This window comes from Cupressus sempervirens, chromosome 11 (assembly GCF_028749045.1).
Source record: "Cupressus sempervirens isolate cs-2001-9-10 chromosome 11, ASM2874904v1, whole genome shotgun sequence".
In the NCBI taxonomy this organism is placed as follows: Eukaryota; Viridiplantae; Streptophyta; class Pinopsida; order Cupressales; family Cupressaceae; genus Cupressus; species Cupressus sempervirens.
In genome coordinates, this window is record NC_143128.1 from 29,812,912 (window position 1) to 29,834,012 (window position 21,101).

Here is a 21,101-nt window from a genome sequence, read left to right on the forward strand (position 1 = left end):
TGGCCAATACAATAATTTTGACATCATCTTCTAAAAATGTTTCCTTAAAAAATGTTACGCAAAAGCATCAACATGTCTATTTTCCTAACTCCAAGGTTGAGAAGAGACACAAAGAAGCAGGAGGTAATATCCGTGGACACACGGTACCTCTTATCATTTCTCAAAAATTCATGGTCGAGTACCATGCATATAGCATGGTGGATAAAAGGACTTCAACCATCTACCTTGCAAACCATGGCAAGGACATCATCAAGCATTTTGCCCAGAAAGGGCTTTTGCAGAGCCATATCAATGCATTTCAGGCGAATTGACGTATCCATGACTACGATTCAAGAAACTGAAAACTCTGCAAAGTTCAACTACAAACCAAATTCAAATTAAAGAAATTAGAATATAAGAAATGATATTGAAAGAGGAATTGAAGAGCCTATTTATTGGCAGACTGCAGTTGCATCTAATTCTTTGGCGCTCACGATCTTCCATATCTTATCTTTTCATATTCCTATTAATTTTCAAGTATGTGAAATGCCAAAATGTGCTGACATTAATGTCGGATAGTCAATAGTGCCTGACATGATTAATGATTTCTATGTAAACTTTTCCACGTGTCTCCATTCAAAAAAATTACATGCAACTCCAAGTCTTTTCAAGCGAGTGGCCCTAAGATGCATCTACTATTGTTGATCTTTAATTAATCAACGGTCAATAAAACTATTGTATTTACTATTAACGTACCAAAAGTGATGATAGTCGACTTGGTAATTGTGGCACTGACATAACGATGTTACAAAATTATTAATAACACACCTAATATAGGACACAAGTTGAAACTTGAAAGTGACTACTTGTCATGTCCCCTTTTCAAATAATTAAAAATAATAATCTTTGCTAAGGCAGGCAGGCCCAAAAAGGTGAAGTTTCAAAAAAAGGGGATAATCTTTGGAAGCTAATGGACTAATAAATGAAAATTATTATTAAAATATGTTTTATTAACCCTTCTTGGACATGAGTTAGGGTTATACCCTCTTTTAAGGGGTTTGGAGGCATTTTGGGCTCATTCCAGAACCTGATTATTGCGCATTACTTTGTTGTTCTTCAGAGGCTCCCAAACCTATTGAGAAGGAGACCCAAGAACGGGAGTTTGTAGGTTTCTAGGAAGGCTAAGGATGGGAGTTTGAATTTATTCCATGTGCATGCTCATGCAAATTTTTCCTTTATGCTTAACAGTGCAGATTTGTGGATTTTCGGGTGTTTTTTTGTAAGAGTTTGGTGTTTTCAGTTGAGTATTTCATATCAGTTTGGGTTGCTGTTGTATTTCAGACTTTTAGATGTTAAAATAGAGCTGAATATATGTACTTTATTAGATTATACTTCTATGATAGATTATCAGTTCTTTTGTGGTGTTTCCAGCTATTTTGTGTTGTTTTCGAGAGCTCGATGAGTATTGTTTTGGTCCTCCGTTTGGGAGCTACAAATCTGGAAATGTCATTTTGTAGGCTGTTATGCTACTGAAATTTCTATAAAAGATGTCCATTTTCAGATTTATTAATAATATGTGAAGCTGTGAAGTTTTTGGCACTATTTTCGGCATACTCGATTTGGGGTTTATTGAGAAATTGGTGGATCTTTGAAATATTGGTTGCTTGATCTTAAAGATCTGATTAGAGGCTTGAAATATCATATAAAATTAGAAAAGGTACATTTCACTACTCAACAATTAGTACAGTCACTAACCCATACATGTGCAAATTTTGCTTTCAGATTAAACAATTTTTCAGTTTACCACTGAAGATTAGCCAAGACCATTATTATTCATTTTTCTACAAAACAAGTAATTCACCTCTGCCATTATTAATTATGACTTATAATCCTTTTTTTTTATGGTGAGTCTTTTTTCTTTGATATTATACTCTCAATCTGATCTTTCATCTTTTGAATAAAGTCTTGTGCATCCTTAAGCTTGATTTTTAACATGTTTCTTTCATCATTAACCAAATCTAATTCCTCAAGTGTTTCTTCAAGATTCTTCAACAAATTAAATCTAAAGTGATCTCCCTCAAGTTACTAAACTTCTTCTAAGTAACTATGCTCTTATACCAATTGTTACAAAGTAAAGTATACTAATATAACTGAAAGGTGGGGGTGGGGTGTAAATTAGTTATGTATTTTTAACAATTTTCTGCCCAACTATGGATATGATTTACAAATTATAAGCTTGCATGTACATTAGTAAACTAAAAATTGAAACCATGTGCGACATAAAAAAACTCATAACACCATATTTTGTTATCTAGGGAAACCCTATACCCAAGTAAAAATCCTCGGTGGGGATAGTACCCACAAAATGATCAACTAATCAAAAGTATCTTGTGAAAGATATTGACCCTATTATGATTCTATTAGATTTATATAGTGTACATGTCCTTATGATAGGACTAGGCCTTGTCAGATGCCTCAACACTATTAGGATTTGTAATTACAATACAAAATGCAAGTCAATCCCACTTCCCAAATTTGTATATACAACTTTACAAGTTATATGAATAGATACAAAACCTTAACTATGTTTATATCTTGAATGTATAATATGTCCTTGTAGTCCCACATATACAAAACTTCATAGAAAAATCTTCCCTTCTTTGCTCATCAAATTTGTATCTATATAGTACATACAAAGTGTACTTATAGAAATCATATCATTACAATACAACTTGTGAGTTGACTAAACAAAAAGATATTCTTTTATACTAGAAACTTTAAACTGTCATCCTTATCCTTCTTCACATGCTACCAAAATCTCATATTAAGTTCTTCTATGTGAGAGTTAACTTTTAGCATGTCAGCCCAACATTGCCAAGCAATTATTTTGACAAGTCAAAATAATTCCTTAACCAAAAACTTAGTATTCTAGTACTCTATTTTGCGATGTTATACCTATTATTGGAAAACTTCCCAAAACTTTGTTGGAAATAACAATGGGAAAGTAAGCTTTGAGGGGGGGCATGAGTCGGTACTTCAAAACTTTAATCATAAAATATTTGCCACACATCCATCTTATAATTTAGCATGTAAAATGAAATAGCTAACTACACAATAAATTTGTTACCTAGAAACCCTCCAATGAGAAGGTAAAACTAGGGTGGGGATGACACCCACAAATCTTCACTGTTGCAACTCTAAAGTATAGCCAATTAAGGTAAATAGAAGTTTAACCATAAATTATGATCTACCCTGTGAAAGGTCTTCTACACAGATAGTTAGATCTCACCCTATTAAAGGATTTAAACACCTTGCTAAAAGTGTGCCTTGTTAGATGACTTAAACTTGCAATAAAACAAGCACTCAGTTAAGAGATTACACAAGCCTGTTAAGACCACTCTATTAAGATATTTTCTCTACATCACTTGTTAGAATGATTCAGCACCATGATACTTTGGTTAGCACTCTATTGCTAGATGTCAAATCTTCTCTTTACTGGTGTGTACTTAATCCTTCTGATTAGATACATCTCCTCTATCCTCTCTTTTCTTTTCTCTTATCTCTCTAATTGATTCTACAATTCATAATAGTCACAACCTCCATAGCCATCATGAGTTCTCTTTGTACTTAGCATTCATCTCTCTTGTGTCTCCTTCTCTTCCTTCATGCAATACAAAATGTTTAGGGTTTGTTTCCTTAAGTAAACACAAGTTGGCTATGGTTAGGTTAGAATCAATAGCTTAGGTTGATCTATTTTTTCACTTAGAACATCCCTCAATTTGACCAGTTGCATGCACTACATAGGGATTCATAATATACATCTGTGTACATCTTCTAGAATCACAAAACAATCATTAAGTTGGCCCAAAAATGGTTTACATAGAAGTTTGTGCTAGTACAAACAACTATGCTCAAAATTATTCACTCAGCAATTAAAGTTTCTGATGCTGGACATTCATTGTATCTTCAATGTTGTAACTCATCTTCTGAATGACTCGACATACTTTGTTTACTCAACTTATGAGTGACTCTGTATTAACTATCTACTTGGCACATACTGGTGGTCAGCACTAACTATGTATATTACTTAACATGTATTGTATAGCAATTGATGCTCAATATGCCTTGATCACTCGGCTCACACTGATTGCTTGACTTGCTCTGATCACTCAGCTTGCACTATAATTCTGTTGAATAATGACTAAGTGTTTTTTCACTGCCTTATCAAAACCAATCTGAGATTAACAATTCCCCACTTTGATAGAGTGGCAAAAGCATTTTTTCATGCATATACAATCCTTATTATGAGCACAAATCAGACAATATATATCTATGACTTAGTTGTTATACAAAATTTCAAAACTTCAAAATTTTGCAAAATGGATGTCAAACTATCATACCTTATTCCTCAATTACTCTATTGCTCACCCTGAGTAAATGTTTCTTTTTTGTATTTGAATCTGATACTCCTATTGATTATATTAGTTGTACCCTATTTTTGCATTGCTCACCTTCACTTCACTATATCCCTTTTTGTATTGTATCCCCCTTATATTCATTGTCTCCCTTTTTGACACATATTTTCATGGATGGTACACTGATAGTATGTTTATCCAAAAATGATTTATGGATCTCCATTATTATTTTCAATGTTGCATCCCAATTTTTGCACGCTACCTCTAGATATTGATATTGGATATCTAGCTCAGTAACAAGGTTAACTAGGCCATCATGAGTGGAAAGATGAGAATCTTTCTTCATCAATGTTTTAGCATAGTTTAGTTCCTTGTACAAGACTTCCATGTGTGGGGTCAACATAGATTCAATGCTGATCAAAGTAGTTGGAATGTTAGTATCTTGTGCTTTCAACTCAGGAGGACTACCTTGAGTGGATAGTAGTCTCTGAAAATGTGACTGAATTTGACCAAGAGATAGTTTTAATGTATCACTTGTAGTCTTTAGATCTCCTTCCAGCTAGTCAACATGCCTTTGAATCTCAAGTGTGAAAAGATTCACATCACTTAACTTGGTGTAAAGAGAAAAAATGTTCTCCAACACCTCCTTCGCACTCTCCATCTTGGTTGCTAAATCAACCTAAAATAGTGCAAGGGCACTAGATATCTTTTCAAGTACCTTAGTATCAAATTTTCTTTTAGACCATTCTAATAGTTTAGTATTTGCATCTAGGTCTTCATCATTGATCTTATCAACAATGTGTACCAGTTGTTTAATAATTGGTTTGTCTTCATTTGTATCTAGAAGATTGAAAGCATCGAGAAATATGCTCCCTTCTTAGCAACTCTTGTTGTTTCTTACTCTATAGAGCTTCTTGTAGAATGCTCATATGCTCAATGGTGATTTTGTTAAGATCAAACTTGGGTAGTTCAATCAGCTCATCTAGGCTTACATCTCCATAAGATATTTCTTCTAAGCTCCTTGACGTTTGTTGTCACAAAGGTTTGCACCCTTGTCCAAAGTTTTTACCTAAGGACAACCTTGTGAAACATGGAAACAACCTCCAAGCTATGGGACTTGAACTGTGAGGTTGAGTCTCTAGAGAAGGCCAGCCTCCTTTACTATTAGGGTGCACCTAAATATTCTTGGAGAGGAAAGGGGAGAAGGAATGCATGAAAACAAATCTACCTACTCTAACCTAAGGGGGTGATGCACCAAAATAGAGCGTTCAAACTAATCTCTACCCATACATGCACTATTGAACCATCATGACACCAAAATATATACACATTCAGGCTTGTTTTAATCTAACAATCACATTCAGATCAGAAAACCTGAATGAATGACACAAGGAAAGAGAAGATTCACTTATATATCATTCACAGGCCAAAAGAAATATAGTCATGCAAGATTGTAGATATCCACAATACACCAATGAGAGGAAAATAGTTTTTGTACTTTACATCAATGGCTAAAGGAGATGAGGCAGAATGTCATACAGCTCAGAGGCAAAGGGAATTTACCATGAAATTGCAAAGCAATATCAGAGAAGTTAGAGAAGGGTCAACCTTTACAATATTTTACAAAAATTGCCTTTATAGTTCAAGCATAACTAAGGTGTCCTCTTACTGAATTTACTCCACAACCACTACCATTAAGCCCTTCAGAGAATAATCATGGAGATCTGAAGAAACTTTAATCTGAGTACAGATCCAAACGTAATGATATCTGATCTTGTTGGAACAGGGCCCTAAGAAGATAGAAACGATGCCATTAAATAGTTCTGACCAGGTATATGGATCGGATCAGAGATGGTGGGGTGTTCTTGTGTTCATTGAGTTCAGCGCTCATTTGAGGGTGGTTGACATTGATCACAAGGATCGAATCGTGCAATAAAACTCAAATTCCCCTGTTTCTACCTCGTGAATCAACATGATCAGTAGGTCGACTGAATATTGCACCCAAGTTAGGCCATGTGGGCCAATAACTTCATTTTATTTTCCCACTCTACAATTCTCCATGCGATTAACCAATACCTTCTTTACTAACTGCTCCACCTCCTCAAATCCTAACTGTGATGCAACTACCAATTTCCAGCCTTAACCACACTACCTAGCCACAACGTATCTCCTTCGACCTGCGAGGACACATGGAATTTAGGCGCTTCCCCACAATTTTTAACTCCCTCGTACTTCTATATTGCAAGCAAGCACTGATCGTCGATCTGCACAAGATCAATGATCGAGAAAGACTCTCCATTCACTATGCTTGTCCATGAAAACCTGGGCCCACGAAAACACTCAGCATCTGACCTAGCCTGACTCAGCATTACCCTGGCATACAACTGGCGCCACCTTAAATAAAATTGACCCCACAAGGACACATGGTAGCAAGGCGCATGTCTGTATTCCTTAACATCCCTGCATCTTTATATTGCAAACATGCGCCAGCCACTGATTTCATTTGAATCTACGGTGATCAAAACTCTGCAGAACTGCATATTTGGTCAGCTGGAAGGGCCAATGAGATACCTTTTTTGTACTCTAACTTTCCTAACAACTACCATTGAGGATGAGCTGTCAATACCTCCTTGAGAAGGGTGGGCCCATGATGTCACACCAGCCATGTGTCACAAAGGGGCATGCCTGCATTGTTTAACTTCCTTGCAACTTCATCTTGTGGGCATGCGCCATCCGCTGATCTTGAGAGATTTGATGGTGCTCATAACACACACTTCTAAACCTACGTAACTACCCTTCCACCCTATTTGCGGTAACCTAAAGAAGGTGGACCCACCTACCACGTGGCCAAAATGTGCTTCCCTGCATTGTCAAGAAATCTAACAGAACTCAAAATGCGGGTAAGTAGGCACCAATAGAATCACCAACTAGACTGAGACTTCCTCCCTTTGCAGCCCATAGAAAGAACATGGACCCACTGATCCACGTGCCATAAAGGGGCTTCCCCGCATTACATAAAGGTCGTGAATTTGGAGAATGTGGGAATGCACCCACCATAGATCACTAGAGATTTGATGGCGCGAAAAGCTGCACAAAAGAAGAAGGTTTATTTGATTGTTTTATTTTTTATTTTTTTGCATTTTAAATTCTCGAGCATTAAAATAGTATAAAAGATGAGAAATTGTTGTTGGGTCTCAGGCTTTGAAGAACTTGAGTACTGGTAGGAGTCACAAAAACTAGTAAGGTAACCAGAGTCTAGATGAAAATTTGTTCCTCTAGAGCAGTAGTCACCTTCACTTCTTCAGATTTTTCAACTTGTCTCACTTCCTATTGAGCTTCTCCTTGAATTTGTGGAGTAAGTATAGGATTGGATTCTTGACCTAATTTTACTTATGCTCCATCTTTCTCAACTATAACTAAGGCTTGCTTAGTTGAAATGAGTGCACTAGAGACAATGCTACTAGTGTTTCAATAATAACACTTAGTTGTTTAGTTCTTACACTTTGATCTTTTGTCTCTATAGTTGTAGGGGACACACTAAATGCATCAATTTGTTTCTCCCCTATTGCTTCCACTTCTACCATTTCAATTTCATCAGTTCTCACCAATATATTTTGAGCATAATTTTTTTTCCATGGTGGAATCCTTCAATATCTTCTTCAAGTAATCATCAATCCAAAGATTGATGTTCTGAGAAAAATTATTAGGAACATCCTTGATTTGTATTTAGTCATGTTGACTCACTTGGTCTACATGTGGAGGATTGTCATTTGGCACTTGTACATCTTGTACATTTTTTTCCTCTTGTTGATCTTCTTTAGTTGTGGCTTCTTTTGTTGTTGTTGCTTCCTCAGTTCCTCCCATACTACCATCCTTTATTGATTCTTCTTGTGTTGTTTCTATTGTAGCTTTTTCATCTTTCTTAAGATCTTTCATTTCTTGCTCACCTTTGTCTTTTATTGTAGGAGTGGATGACCCATAGATTTTTTTCTAGATTTGTGTACTCTTGGTCACCACATCCTCAATATTCTTGTTCAATATATGGAAAGCTCTATATTTTGGGGCAAATTTTGACTTGTGCTTTTCCATAGCTTTGGTAATATTCCTCTTATCCAATTTTAGCATTACTTGGGCTAGAGTGGATTCCCTCATCTGTCTCTCAATTTGTAAACAATATTGTCATTTCTGCTCAAGTCGGTCATATGGACTCTTAGGTAGGGAGTTGGCAATCTCAATAGGAGTTGATTTGAATGTAGCCATCATCACATATATGGCTTCTTTAGCATTATTTTGTTCAAACTTTCCTAACTTATCAAAATCTATGTGTACAAAACCAGATTAATATTGTCACACAAATTATCTAAGTCAGAGGAGGGACTATGGCTTACCACCTTGAATTGACTCATGTCATTAGATTATGTCTTTTCCTCATCTACTCAGCCACTAGAGTGTATTTTCTCCTCACATATGTCTTCTTGGCTAGTTGGCTCAGCTCTGCTAAGGCAATAGTCCTCTTTCCTTTAGGTTTCTCAACAACCTTAACTTTCTTGGTGGTTGCCCTTGTGTTAGGCATAGTAGTAGGTATTGATGGCTTCTATCGTGTAATTTTCACAAGCTTCTTCTTAGGTTTCTCCACTTCAGATTCCTTATCCTTTCTCTTCTTCTTCTTAGTAGGTTTGGGTGTTTCATCAACTTCTTCTCCCTTGAAACCTTCTTCATTTACTTCATCATCTCCTCCTTGTCCTTGAGTGAGTGCCAAAGGCGCTTGGACTTATTCATCCTCTTCTTCATCTTCATCTTCTTCTCCCCCTTTGCTAGCTTCTTCACAAGTTTATTCTTCTTCCTTAACATAGAATTTATCTTCAAGTCAATTGTAATTATGGACTTGCCTTCCTTAGAGTTTCCAAATGAGGTGGCACTTTTATCTATTTCTTTTTCCAGTAGAGGTGTGATAGTTGCAGATGCCTCATCACCATTGATCACATATGGCAAGGGATTAAGTCATCTAACCCTAGGAATAGTTGCTTGCACATATGTATAATCTACATCCACTAAGAAGAAAACATCATTATAATGTTTCTCCACTAGTGACATAGGAATCCTTAGTCTCTGTTTCATGGATTTTTTAAAATCCTCAAAATAATTAGTCATCACTAACTCAAAGTTATCTCCAAGTTACTCTATGAATTCTACAATATGTACTGTAATAGACCTATTGTATTCCAAGAAACTTTTCCAAATGTAGGAAATTTGTTCTACACATAAAAGAATATACAAACTAGTAAAGAACCAAATTTGCAAGATACACTCTTTGCTTTCCTTGTTGCCTCCAAGTTTTCAAATAGTTTTTGAAGCTCCAACTCAACAAGGTCATAGGTGTGGTCTCTCTTCACTATTTTGTATCCCAAACCTACATCCATGCAAGATGCACTATTTGGTTTGCTAGATTGAAAGAACTTGTGAGCTATCACTCTCACAAAAAAGTCAATTAAGGGGTCTAAGATAAAAACTATAGAAATTCCCCTCTTGTTCCATATTACACCTATGTTCTTCTAAATTATCTCCTTTGAATCATTTCACATTCTCTTCGGTCTATCTAGGGTAGGATACCATGTCACTCGGTTGATGATCCTTTTAGTGATCTTAATTGGTCCATTTTCCAACCATACAAAGTCATCATGTATCTACCGAGCACAATCTTTGTCCATTCAATTTTGAATACATTAGGGAAATCTAGGGCATAGGTCAACCCTTTCTTTTCTACAATTTTATTCTCTTCCCTTAAGACTTCATCTACACAAAGTTGACTGTACAAATCCCTTATCTCCATGTCTCCTATACTTCCAACTTTGCATGTATAACAACACCTGACATCCTAAATCGTAAGAACCTTTGGTGGTATCATCAACAATGCACTAGACGGGTCTCCTTTATAAGAAATTTTAGGTATTGCTCAAAAAGGTGGTTGTCTTACATCATTACTAATTGATTTCACATTAAACACTTCCTTTCCTTCCTTCCTTCCTAACACTTGCAGAAGAGCTAGTTGCCATATTTGATACTTAGGGTTCACGAATATTTAAACAACGAAACTCGACACTAGTAAAATACTTTTCCAATGTTATGAATATGTCAAGTTTTAGTTGAATTCAGTTCACAAATGCAAGAATCTCCTATCGCAATTCACCGTCATGCTCTCTTTGATCACTAGTGAATGCAAATGAGTTGAGAAACAATTATATAACCCTTAAAATTCTATAATAAATTCTTAATACTTACAAAGCTATAATCTCGGTCAACATTGGGTTTCCAACTCACTCGGTATATGCATTATTTCCACTTTTCTCAGTTTACATAGCAAACTCGGCCAATACTACCATACCTTCATTACTCGACAACAACTGAAATTACATTTACGCTTAGTAGTAACTGTGAAACATTTCATGCTTGGCAACAACATGAAAACTAACAAAGCTATAGATTTCTTCTAGGTTCTAACCAATACATTGCATCTTAATTCATGCATATATAATCTTTTCAGAACTTAGATTCTCAGAATTGATTTAAAATATATTATTGAAATATCAGTCCCACACATACTTTTGATTGCCTAGTTGGAGGTGATGAGATCACCTAATCCATTGGATGAAGTGACCTCATCTAAAATTGATGTGCTGAAATCTTCCTTCTTCCATGTCTTGTTCATTTGCACTTTGACCTTCTCAACATTGACCTTTTCATTGCCTTTATTATTTCCATTACTTGGTGTTGGTGATCTAGTTGGATAGTTTCTACTGATATGACCAGTCTTAAAACAACTAAAGCATGTAGTCTCACTCAACCATCTATTGTAGTTTCCTTAGAAATGTGTTCTAATGCATTTCTTAGGAACATGTCCATATTATTGACAATAGTGACAAGTGTACCTTGTATTGTAAACCTAATTGTAGGATATTTCATTTTTTTGTACCTTTGTCTACTTGTTAGATGCCCACTTGGCATTAGATCTACATTCATATGTTTTATGTCCATACTTCTGAAAATTATGACAATATCCTTCAAATATTTGTGTGCTTAAGGTCTTGGTTCTTCATTCATGTGTCTAATGTCCTTGCTTATTGTACTTATGACAATAACCCTTGAATTTCTACTTAGGGTTCTAATTTGCATTATTGCTCCTGCAAACATTTATTGTATGACCTAAATTTCCACAATTATGATAAGTTGGTTCATAGTTCTTACCTTTGTTGTTTCATTCTTCACCACTTTTAGATGATTCTCCTTCCTCAATTTTGGTGTATCCCAATCCAACAGTATCATTATTAGATCTATGAAATCTCATCAGTTTCTCAAAATATTTGATGGCTTCACTAGGTTTGTTGAAACTTTTAGCAAATTCATTTTCATTTCTCAATTCATTCCTTGGTTGTTTATGCTGTAACTTCAGGGTTTGTGATCTCAATATCTTTTCCATTCAATTCATGATTGGAAATCATCAATTGATTCATTGTATCCAATTGCATGTTAGGAATCTTTTACACATTTGATGTCTTCTCATACAATCTATTGGTTAGTGTTCTTTTGTCATCTTCAATAATGACTTTTTCCTCCTCGGATTTCTTCTTCTACATGGTTACCTCATGTAGAAATACAAATTGGACTTCTTGTTCTATCTTAAGATTTTTGACCTCTTCAGTTAGGGCACCATTCTTTTCCATCGGATCTACAATAGCTACATCAAACTCACTTGAGTTTCAATTTGCAAAAAATTCAGTAGTGTCTTTTTCTTGATAATGAGTGTCATTCTGCTCAATAGATAGCTCTTTCCTTCTTCTCAATGAATGTTGTAGTTCATCTCTTGCTTCCATGAGTTGGTGTAGGGCAAGATGGATTTCAATCTTCTAGTTCTCAATAGTCTTTCCCAACTTATAGACTTCCATCTTCAACATCTTTTCTCAAAGTTATAAAGCTTTCCTTTTCAAAGAACAAGGCTCTGATACCAATTGTTGGAAATAAAAATGGGAAAGAAAACTCTAGCGAGGGGATGAATTAGTACTTCAAAACTTTAACTATAAAATGTTCACCATACATACATCTCATAATTTAGCATGTAAGTTGAAATAGCTAACTATACATGTTCATCCATAGCATGAAACAAATAACACATGACACAATAAATTTGTTACCCAAAAACCCTCCAATAAGAAGGTAAAACTGGGGCAAGGATGACACCCACAAATCTTCATAGCTACAACTATAAAGTGTAGCCAATTAAAGTTACAAGAAGTTTGACCATAAACTATGATCTTCCCTATGAAAGGTCTACCCTGTTAAAGGCTTACAAAGACTATTAAGTCTCACCTTGTTAAAGGATTTAAACACCTTACTAAAAGTGTGCCTTGTTAGAGGACTTAAACTTGCAATAAAACAAGTACTCGATTAAGAATTTTACACAAGCTTGTTAAGACTACTTTGTTAGGAGATTTTCTCTACATTTCCTGTTAGAATTATTTAGCACCATAATCCTTTGGTTAGCCATCATGAATGCTCTCTATACTTAGCATTTGTATCTTGTATCTCCTTCTCTTCCTTCATGCAATACTAACTATTTATGATTTGTCTCCTTAAGTAAACACAAACTTTGGCTAGGGTTAGGTTAGAATCAATGGCTTAGGTTGATCCATTTTTCCTCTTAGAACATCCCTCAATTTGATTGGTTGCATGAACTACATAAGAATTTATAAAATAATCGTTAAGTCAGCCCAAAAATGGTTTGCATAGAAGTTTGTGTCATTACAAACAATTATGTCCAAAACTGTTCACTCGGCAATTGAAGTCACTAATGCTCAGCATTCACTGTATCTTCAATGTTGTAATTCATCTTCTAAATGACTTAGCATACTCTATTTACTCATCTTATGAGTGGCTCGACACTATCTTCTCAGCACTGACTATGTATATTACTCAGCATGTATTGTTTGGAAACTAATACTCGGTATGCCTTGACCATTTAGTTCACACTGATTTCTTGGCTTCCTCTGATCACTTGGCTTGTAGTGTAATTCTATTGAATAATGACTAAGTGTTTTGTTAGCACCTTGTCAAAACCAATATGAGATTCACAAACTTATTCAAAACTTATCTTAAACTTTAGCAGCCTTACACACATCATCTATGATGTCCATACTACCTTCTTCTAAGATTGTCTAATTTCATATGCCTTATGTGAAGCTCACTAAAAAAAAATTTATGACTGTTTCTTTTTTACCACTATTATACTTAGACAACTTTCTAAGTATCCTATAGCTAAACTTGTCTTTTGACTTAGTTACCTCAAAATTTGTGTTATGTTTCCATTAAGGACAACCCTATCAACTATCCTTAGCCAAATTGCCAACATAGCCTTAGGTCTAGGTGTTCTTGTAGGCCTCACAATTTGTTCACCAATTAAATATACCTTCGAGACCTCACCCTTCACAACCTTTGCAGGTGGTGTTCTCTTTGATAATCTTCTTGTTACTCTCTACAATGTAGGAGAAATATTTGTAGATGAGGCCACTAGAGTAAGTGAGTCTAGTATGTCTAAAGGTTCAGGCTCAATAATAGCTTCACCTTGTACCATCATAGGGGTAGAAAACTTTTCTTTAGATTGCATAGATTCACTTTGTTTCTATGTTCTTCCATCTTCTCTTTAGAAATTCCTTCTTTCTCTACATTGCTATCAACTATTTTATGCACCTTCGTCTTTCTTGAACTTCTTCTCAACTCCTCCCATACCTTCTGAGATTTCTCTTGATAAGTTCCCCATCATTTTGAATTGGGATCCTTCTCAGAAGCAAGTATGGCATACACATGTTATGTTACAACAAATGGATCTACTTCATAACCCATAAGAGTTGTCCATTGAAATCTAGGTTCAACTGCCTCCGTACATGTATAATGTGTCTCTACCATAAAACAAGTTGTATCTACTTTTCTCTTTGGGCATTAAAAGAGGAACTTCACACAATCCAACAAGTGAGCATTAATGATATTATTTTCTCTTTGTTTCATTATTTTGTAGCTCCCTTAAAAAGACTCTAGGGTTGTTATTTTTGAAACTTATTAATTCTTTCCTTTTAAAATCACATATCTTAGCTTTTAAATTTTTATCAATCATTCATGTTTCCTTATGTTTGTTTTTTTGTTTTCTTATATTATTTGAAATGTCTTTAATTAGCCTTGCATTCTTCATCTTACTAAGGATTAGATGAGAAAGCAACACATTTCATTGGTATGTTTTAAGTGTTGTACCTAGTACTTCTTCTAGGCCATAAATACACATGTACTTAAGCTTACTTAGGTCTACATATGAATATTCCCCTTTTAGTGGTATTATTACATTTTCACTTTTCCACCTTAAGTGTCACTTTCACCTTTGGTGGACTTATCATATTAGCACTTTTCTACATTAGGTGGGTAATAAGTTATCACTTTATGTATAAAGGCATAATACTAAGATGTTTACATAATCTTATACTTTCCTATATCTCACCTTGGCCTATTTGACCAAGGCGTCTCATGTGAACTTAATTCTATTGGTTCCATCCAAATGCATTCTTGATGAGAATACAATTTATTCTTCTCATATTGGTTATCTCTTGTTATAACACTTTTGATCATACCTCTATATCTTGGGTAGCTACCTCCATAGCCAAATTGTACATGGTATGAAAGATTTATAAGTGTCTTTAGATAATGTTTTGAGACATTTTGAATTTATTTTTCTGAAATCCAATATCAAAGCAAGGAAAAAACTATATTTACCATGGATGTGAAGTAAACAGATTTCCGTTGCTGTAGTGGAGCCTAACTGTGAAACCTCTTCTAGAACTTACAGAGATTGTTATGACAAGTTTGTTCATTTTATTTTATTTTTCCAACAATGAGGTTAAAAGCATAACATACTGAGAGTGCAAACATGCCAGATTGGTTTTTTTTAAACACTGGCTCATTGTCGTCGAATAAGTGTAGTGTTGAAAGAAGCTACAAAAACATATTTAAATTTGACTTTCATATTAAATTGTAGTTCTTAAAATATTGGAAATTTAAAAGTTTGAAAATTTAATTAGATGAGCTATAACTCTTCAAAGCAAGTCAGTTTTTCTTCAAAAAGTTGTCGGTATCTGTCATACATTAATTATAGTTCTTAAAAAGAGATGTTCTTTCAGCTTGAGATCATAAATGGAAGGACATTGAAGTTGTATACTGATTCTGTCATGTGGATAAAAGAATGCTCTTCCCTTTAAATGTATAGATGGGTAGGTTGTAGCCCAAACTGCAGAAGAATGAGTTATAGTTCTATTTTGATGTATCAAAAACTGGTTCAATACTTGATCCATATTTGGATCAATATGACCTGCAATAATGTCCAATGGACCTCCTATTTTTTTCAAGTGCTTAATTATCTCCCTACTGTAGTCCAATCTGAAAATTAGATGCAAAGTGGTAATAACAAGTTGACAAGAAAACTAATTTGCACTTGCATGACTTTCATGAACTTCTCCATGCCTTTACTGTTGGCATTATATTTATTAAAGGATGAACATGATTTCTTTATTTTGTACAAGATTGTATGTGTACGCAGTCATTACTACTGACTTATGGCTCGAGGACTTCAATGAGGATATATTGCTGCCTTCAATAAAGCTGCAACACAAAAAACACAAGACATAGATGTCTCTGAAATTATGTTGAAGGGAACATGTCTTTTATCAAAATAATCTCCCTCACTAAGGAGCTGCTGCTTCTTAATAGTTCCGACCATGCTTCAAGGATGCTCAATCCTACAGCTGTAATATTAGAGGCTAGAGAAAGAGAGAATACATCCACTCCTTAAAAATGTAATATATGATGTTGTAATATCTGCATCATACCATACCCCTATGCAATTCCTTTTGCATATCCGCAAGAATTGGACTTCTCTAGAAAGTTCCCACCTTCTGTGGAGAGAGTATTAGATCCACTCCCATTCCTATTGCTTGGAAATGTGGCATACAGAGAGCTTAACTTGTTTTCAAAGATAAAAATGCTGAAGATTGAGTGACAATTCCTGCAAATTTCATTCTCGTTAGCTCACTTTTAGCATACAACTCAAAAACTATCACTTATATTTGTCAAATGGTTATAAATATACAAAATCAAAAGAGACCATAATTTGATTAGATAATTAAGATGTTGAGGAAACTACAAGACAACTACAAGTCATCAAGTCTTGTTTTCCTTACTGACAATTTATGCTATTTCTACACTGGCAAGTTGCAAGATTTGCTCACTGCTGTACAGATGAGAGAAACATTTTTCTTCAATGTATTGTAAAGAAATCATGCATAGATTTCAAAAACAACACTATTGCTCAAAGATTTCTGAAAAACCAATTCAAATATAGCAGTCTGAGGGCAAGCTATAGTAACTAGTAGACACAAAACTCACAAATGCTAATGTTCTCCAAAATAAATGTGAAAATGTGGGTATGATCACAAGTCATAGAGGTGAACAGGGAGGAGGATATTGTTGTGCTCTTTCTCAGGAGTCATATTTCCCAGTATTCTAAAGATGTAAATAATTACCTGATTTAGTTTTGAATATGCAACTCTACCACAAACAATATTGAAAATCCTACTGCAAGATTACATTATGTAAGAGCACAGGAAGAATACTTGATACAGATTTGCAGTAAAAATCAGATTTAAAAATACTAGTGCAATCTTGCTAAAACGGATGTCAACATCCCACAATGAGTATGTTTCTGTCTGCACTTCATACCTTAGATATTATATGTTCTGGCAAAAGAAGGCAATTCCACAAAACACATACTACATGCAAAACCAGAAACATGTACCTTGTGCACAAAGCAATGGAGCTTTGTTCCCTGCAAAACACAATCCAAAAGAATTTGTCATTATAATTACCAATGTAGATTCCAAGATAAGTAATGAAACAGACATTAAAACAAAACAAAGAAAAAGAAACACTTCCAATAAAAATTGTTATTCTTTATTTACCTCAACTCATTAGAAATGAATGAGGATCTCATCTTACAGTAGACCCAACAAACTTAACAGGCATTTTTTCAGGCAAAATTTGATATTCAATTTGAAGTTCCTCAAGCATATCCTTCATTTTCAGTAGCAATGCAGATCTTCTATTTGATCTCTCACTTATGTTTTGATAATTCATTGTATGTCTGAGGCAAAGGCCCATTCTCATCCTATTAGTGTTCTCAATCTCCCTAGTAAACAAATTATAGTCTGGGTACCAATGATGATGCTTGCTTTCAATATAGCTGCATAAACAAACACAGTGCCTAAATATTCATACAAATCAAGGAAATACCTGTTTCATAAATAAGATAAGCTAACCTAACCTTACTGGCCTTTAGGCCAAAGTGGACCAATGGACCTAGATGAGTTTGTTTATGATTCTCTTGTTGCTGAGATTTAAGAATAAATTTCTAGAAACTTTATGTGATTAACCCAATCAAGTATTTCGTATGTAAGGGTGTTTGCATATTTATGTGTAATTGTGCCTCATATTATACCATTGCTAAAAAAAATCACAAATAAAAGGACCTGCTTATTCTCTCCTTAAGCACAGCAATTTTTTCCACAGTAGTAGTAGCATCCACGAAGAAGTCAAAACTCTCTCCCATATCTGGACTCCTATGATAGTTAATGATTGGTTTCGTGGATAATATTGAGTTGGGGTAGTATACTTTCTCGTTATCACTCAACAGAAACACTGTAGTGAAGATGTTCATTTCTTCCACAACCATCTGTACCATTCAAATATCAATTAGTTGTACGGTTGTATTCAAAAACCAATCTGTAACATTTTCTACTTTTTCTTTTTTTGTTCATAGGTGAATCTTCACTCATTTCAGTCATTTGTGAAAGGTAAGAAGGATGACTTTTACCTGAACTCCATCAACAATACACCGATCACCCACGTCAAATGGATGCGTGATAAATACAAACACAACAGCTTCAAAGATTGTTTTGCAGGTATTCCCGAACATGAAAGCCACAGGCAGAAGCGAAGTTAATATTATAACAATAGCACGGGTGCTGGCAATGCCCAGAAGTACCAAAGAGAACATTACTATGATTATAACCACAACTGCATTGATGAGTCTGTGTAGCTGTTTAACTGCAGTTTTGGAGTCATTAAGAGACCGGGAAAGTAATTTCCTTTCTTCAAAAACATTCATCTGCCACAAAAAAAGATACATTAGTCAGTATGTCCCAAGAAAGAGCTAATAGAACTAGATAATCAGTATTGCCTAGTTTAACTTATTTTGTGCTGCTTTTGTCAGAATAAAACAGCAAAATTAGGTCAAAAGAACATGAAATAAGCACAACGTTCCGAACAAAACCACATCTAGCAATATGTTGGGAGTGATACTTAAAAGCAGTATGGAACTGATTTGAAATAGCATACCACCCAGTTTGCAAGAGACGATTCAGTGATCCTTCCTGTATCTGAGGCTCCTGTAAATTGGGGAAAGACTCTGCTCACCTCTGTTTTCCTCATTAACTTCAGCAGGTCATCTTCCTCAATATAACTGCAAAAGATGGGACTCTAATTTAAGTAAGAAAAACTAATTCTGAAACATATTCATTTTCCCAGAAGTAAATGAACCATGAGCCGTGGATTTTCCTGATATTCTCTGGTCCTATTTATGCTAGTGGGTTCATGCTTTTTCCTTGGTGCTTTTGTAAAAGTCAGGTGTTTGAGAACAATGGCATTAGCACCAAAGTGATCATACAATACAAACTGCTGCACATGATGCTTAGCAGAGCCGTTTTGGTATTAGTTCATGGTTTAATTACCAAACACATGAATGGGTACATGGTCAGACTGCAGTATGGTTAGGAACTGGGATACCAATTTCCAGTCCATAGTAGTGATCAAGAGTGCTTGTGGATCTTATTGTGTGAGGATGCCAGTTTAAATGGCAATGGCATTCTGTTAAGACATAAATAAACTGCCAATAGTATTGCCTGCTACAAATTTTTATTGGAACAATCCACCAGAAACTAGAATTGGCATTATCTATGGACTATTAAATGTTAGCTTTCTAATTCTTGAATAACAAAAACAAAGCTTAGTACGGCACCTCATTGTAGGACAAAGCCTATGTGAGGTAAAGGTATTACTTCAAAGAACAAGTCAGTGGATGCATACTCTGTTCCACGCTTAGCAACATTTTCAAATATCCTCTTTGCCTTAATTGCTGCTTGACGTTCACTATCGATCTTCGGATCATGTTTATGGTAATTCAAAGACCTGTCAATTGTGTTAGCGATTCCCGAATGCCTGATATTTCGGATCCATCTCTTCATTTTCCAAGCAGAGACATTCCTCTGAGTCAGCTTCTTCAGTTGTTTAATAGTTATCCCATTGGTGCTCCCTTCCTCTTTGAGCCCTGCCCTATCATTATTCTTGTTATCAGGAGGATCTATTTGAATTTCCACGTGTCCTGCATTGTTCGTATTATTTGTATCTGCTAGAGCAGAGGATTGATGGATTTCCATCATTGGGGGCGGAGATATAGTTTCAAGCACATATTGATGGAATATGGACTCCTGAATTCTGTCAAAATATGTTTTCACATGAAAATTCAAAGCCAAAATCTTCACCAATAGTGTCTTGAATAGCCATAGAAATGAGGCGCACAGAAGACAAAGTAGAAATGTCCCTATGTAATCCAACAGGTTTTTGTTCTCGGTAGCTCGCTCCAACTGATAGCAAAAATTCACCAAAATATTAGAATGTAAAAGAGATCACAAATATAAAGAGGAATTTGCAGATGACTAAGAAGAAAAACCCTATCCCCAACAAACAATAACAATTATGAAAATGCATTTTCATTGAGAAGAACAATTATGAAAAACGAGAGTGTGGAACGGTTACTACCTTTTTATCAAATATGAGATGCCAAGCGAGCAAAACTAAGCCGAACCAGAGGCAATTCTTCGCACTACTCCTCACTCCATAGACAAAGTAGAGGACCCTCTTTCTCAAAATGAAATTTCTCTCGATTACGAAAACCCCCACACGAATTATCCAGCCAGAAACGAGTCTCCCGGAGAAAACAAGCAGAGCCATCAAAAACCACTTCCATGACTCTAACCCCCAAATGAAACGTTTCTTCAGAGACCCGACTATGAGGCTCGAAAGCAATCCTGCTATAAGAGCCAATAAAGCTGCACATTCCAAAAAAAGCCATTTGTCAAATCCGGAGTGCTTGTAATTTGGAGGAACCTCCTCTTCTTTGATGGGACCAAATTTTTCTTCGATATCATCTGCAGCTGAGGGACATTTGTTCAGATTCCTTTCAGCCATTCTTGTAGATTTTTCCATTGCATGAAATAAAGAAATCGTATCCATGACACAGTAAATAAACTATGAAACATTGTATCCATGACACGCTATATAAGCTATGAAACACCTTTTCACTTTCCATTCCAGTCCACAATCCGTTCGACTCAAAAACCATTCGCCTTCCCTCCCTTACCAAAACCCAAATTACAGTCCAATGCAAGCGCGAATGCAATCGAAAGAAATAATGAGAACAAAATGACATTAGGTCGTTAATGTGGCATGATAAGAATTTTTATTTGATATTATATTAATAATTATTATTATTGGTTTGTTAATAGATAA

General features: G+C 35.2%; 1 protein-coding gene across 1 annotated transcript; it reads right to left on the reverse strand.

Moving 5' to 3' along the window:
- Positions 1–329: 329 nt before the first annotated feature.
- Positions 330–20,780, reverse strand: LOC149528077 (mechanosensitive ion channel protein 6-like). Its single transcript, XM_089808006.1, has 9 exons — positions 20,352–20,780; positions 19,620–20,176; positions 18,873–18,996; positions 18,349–18,642; positions 18,005–18,207; positions 17,475–17,718; positions 17,275–17,304; positions 17,093–17,185; positions 330–359 (listed from the first exon to the last, which is right to left on the reverse strand). Exons 1-9 carry the CDS (start codon positions 20,778–20,780, stop codon positions 330–332), a joined length of 2,004 nt encoding a protein of 667 aa, XP_089664132.1.
- Between the last annotated feature and the right edge of the window lie 321 nt (positions 20,781–21,101).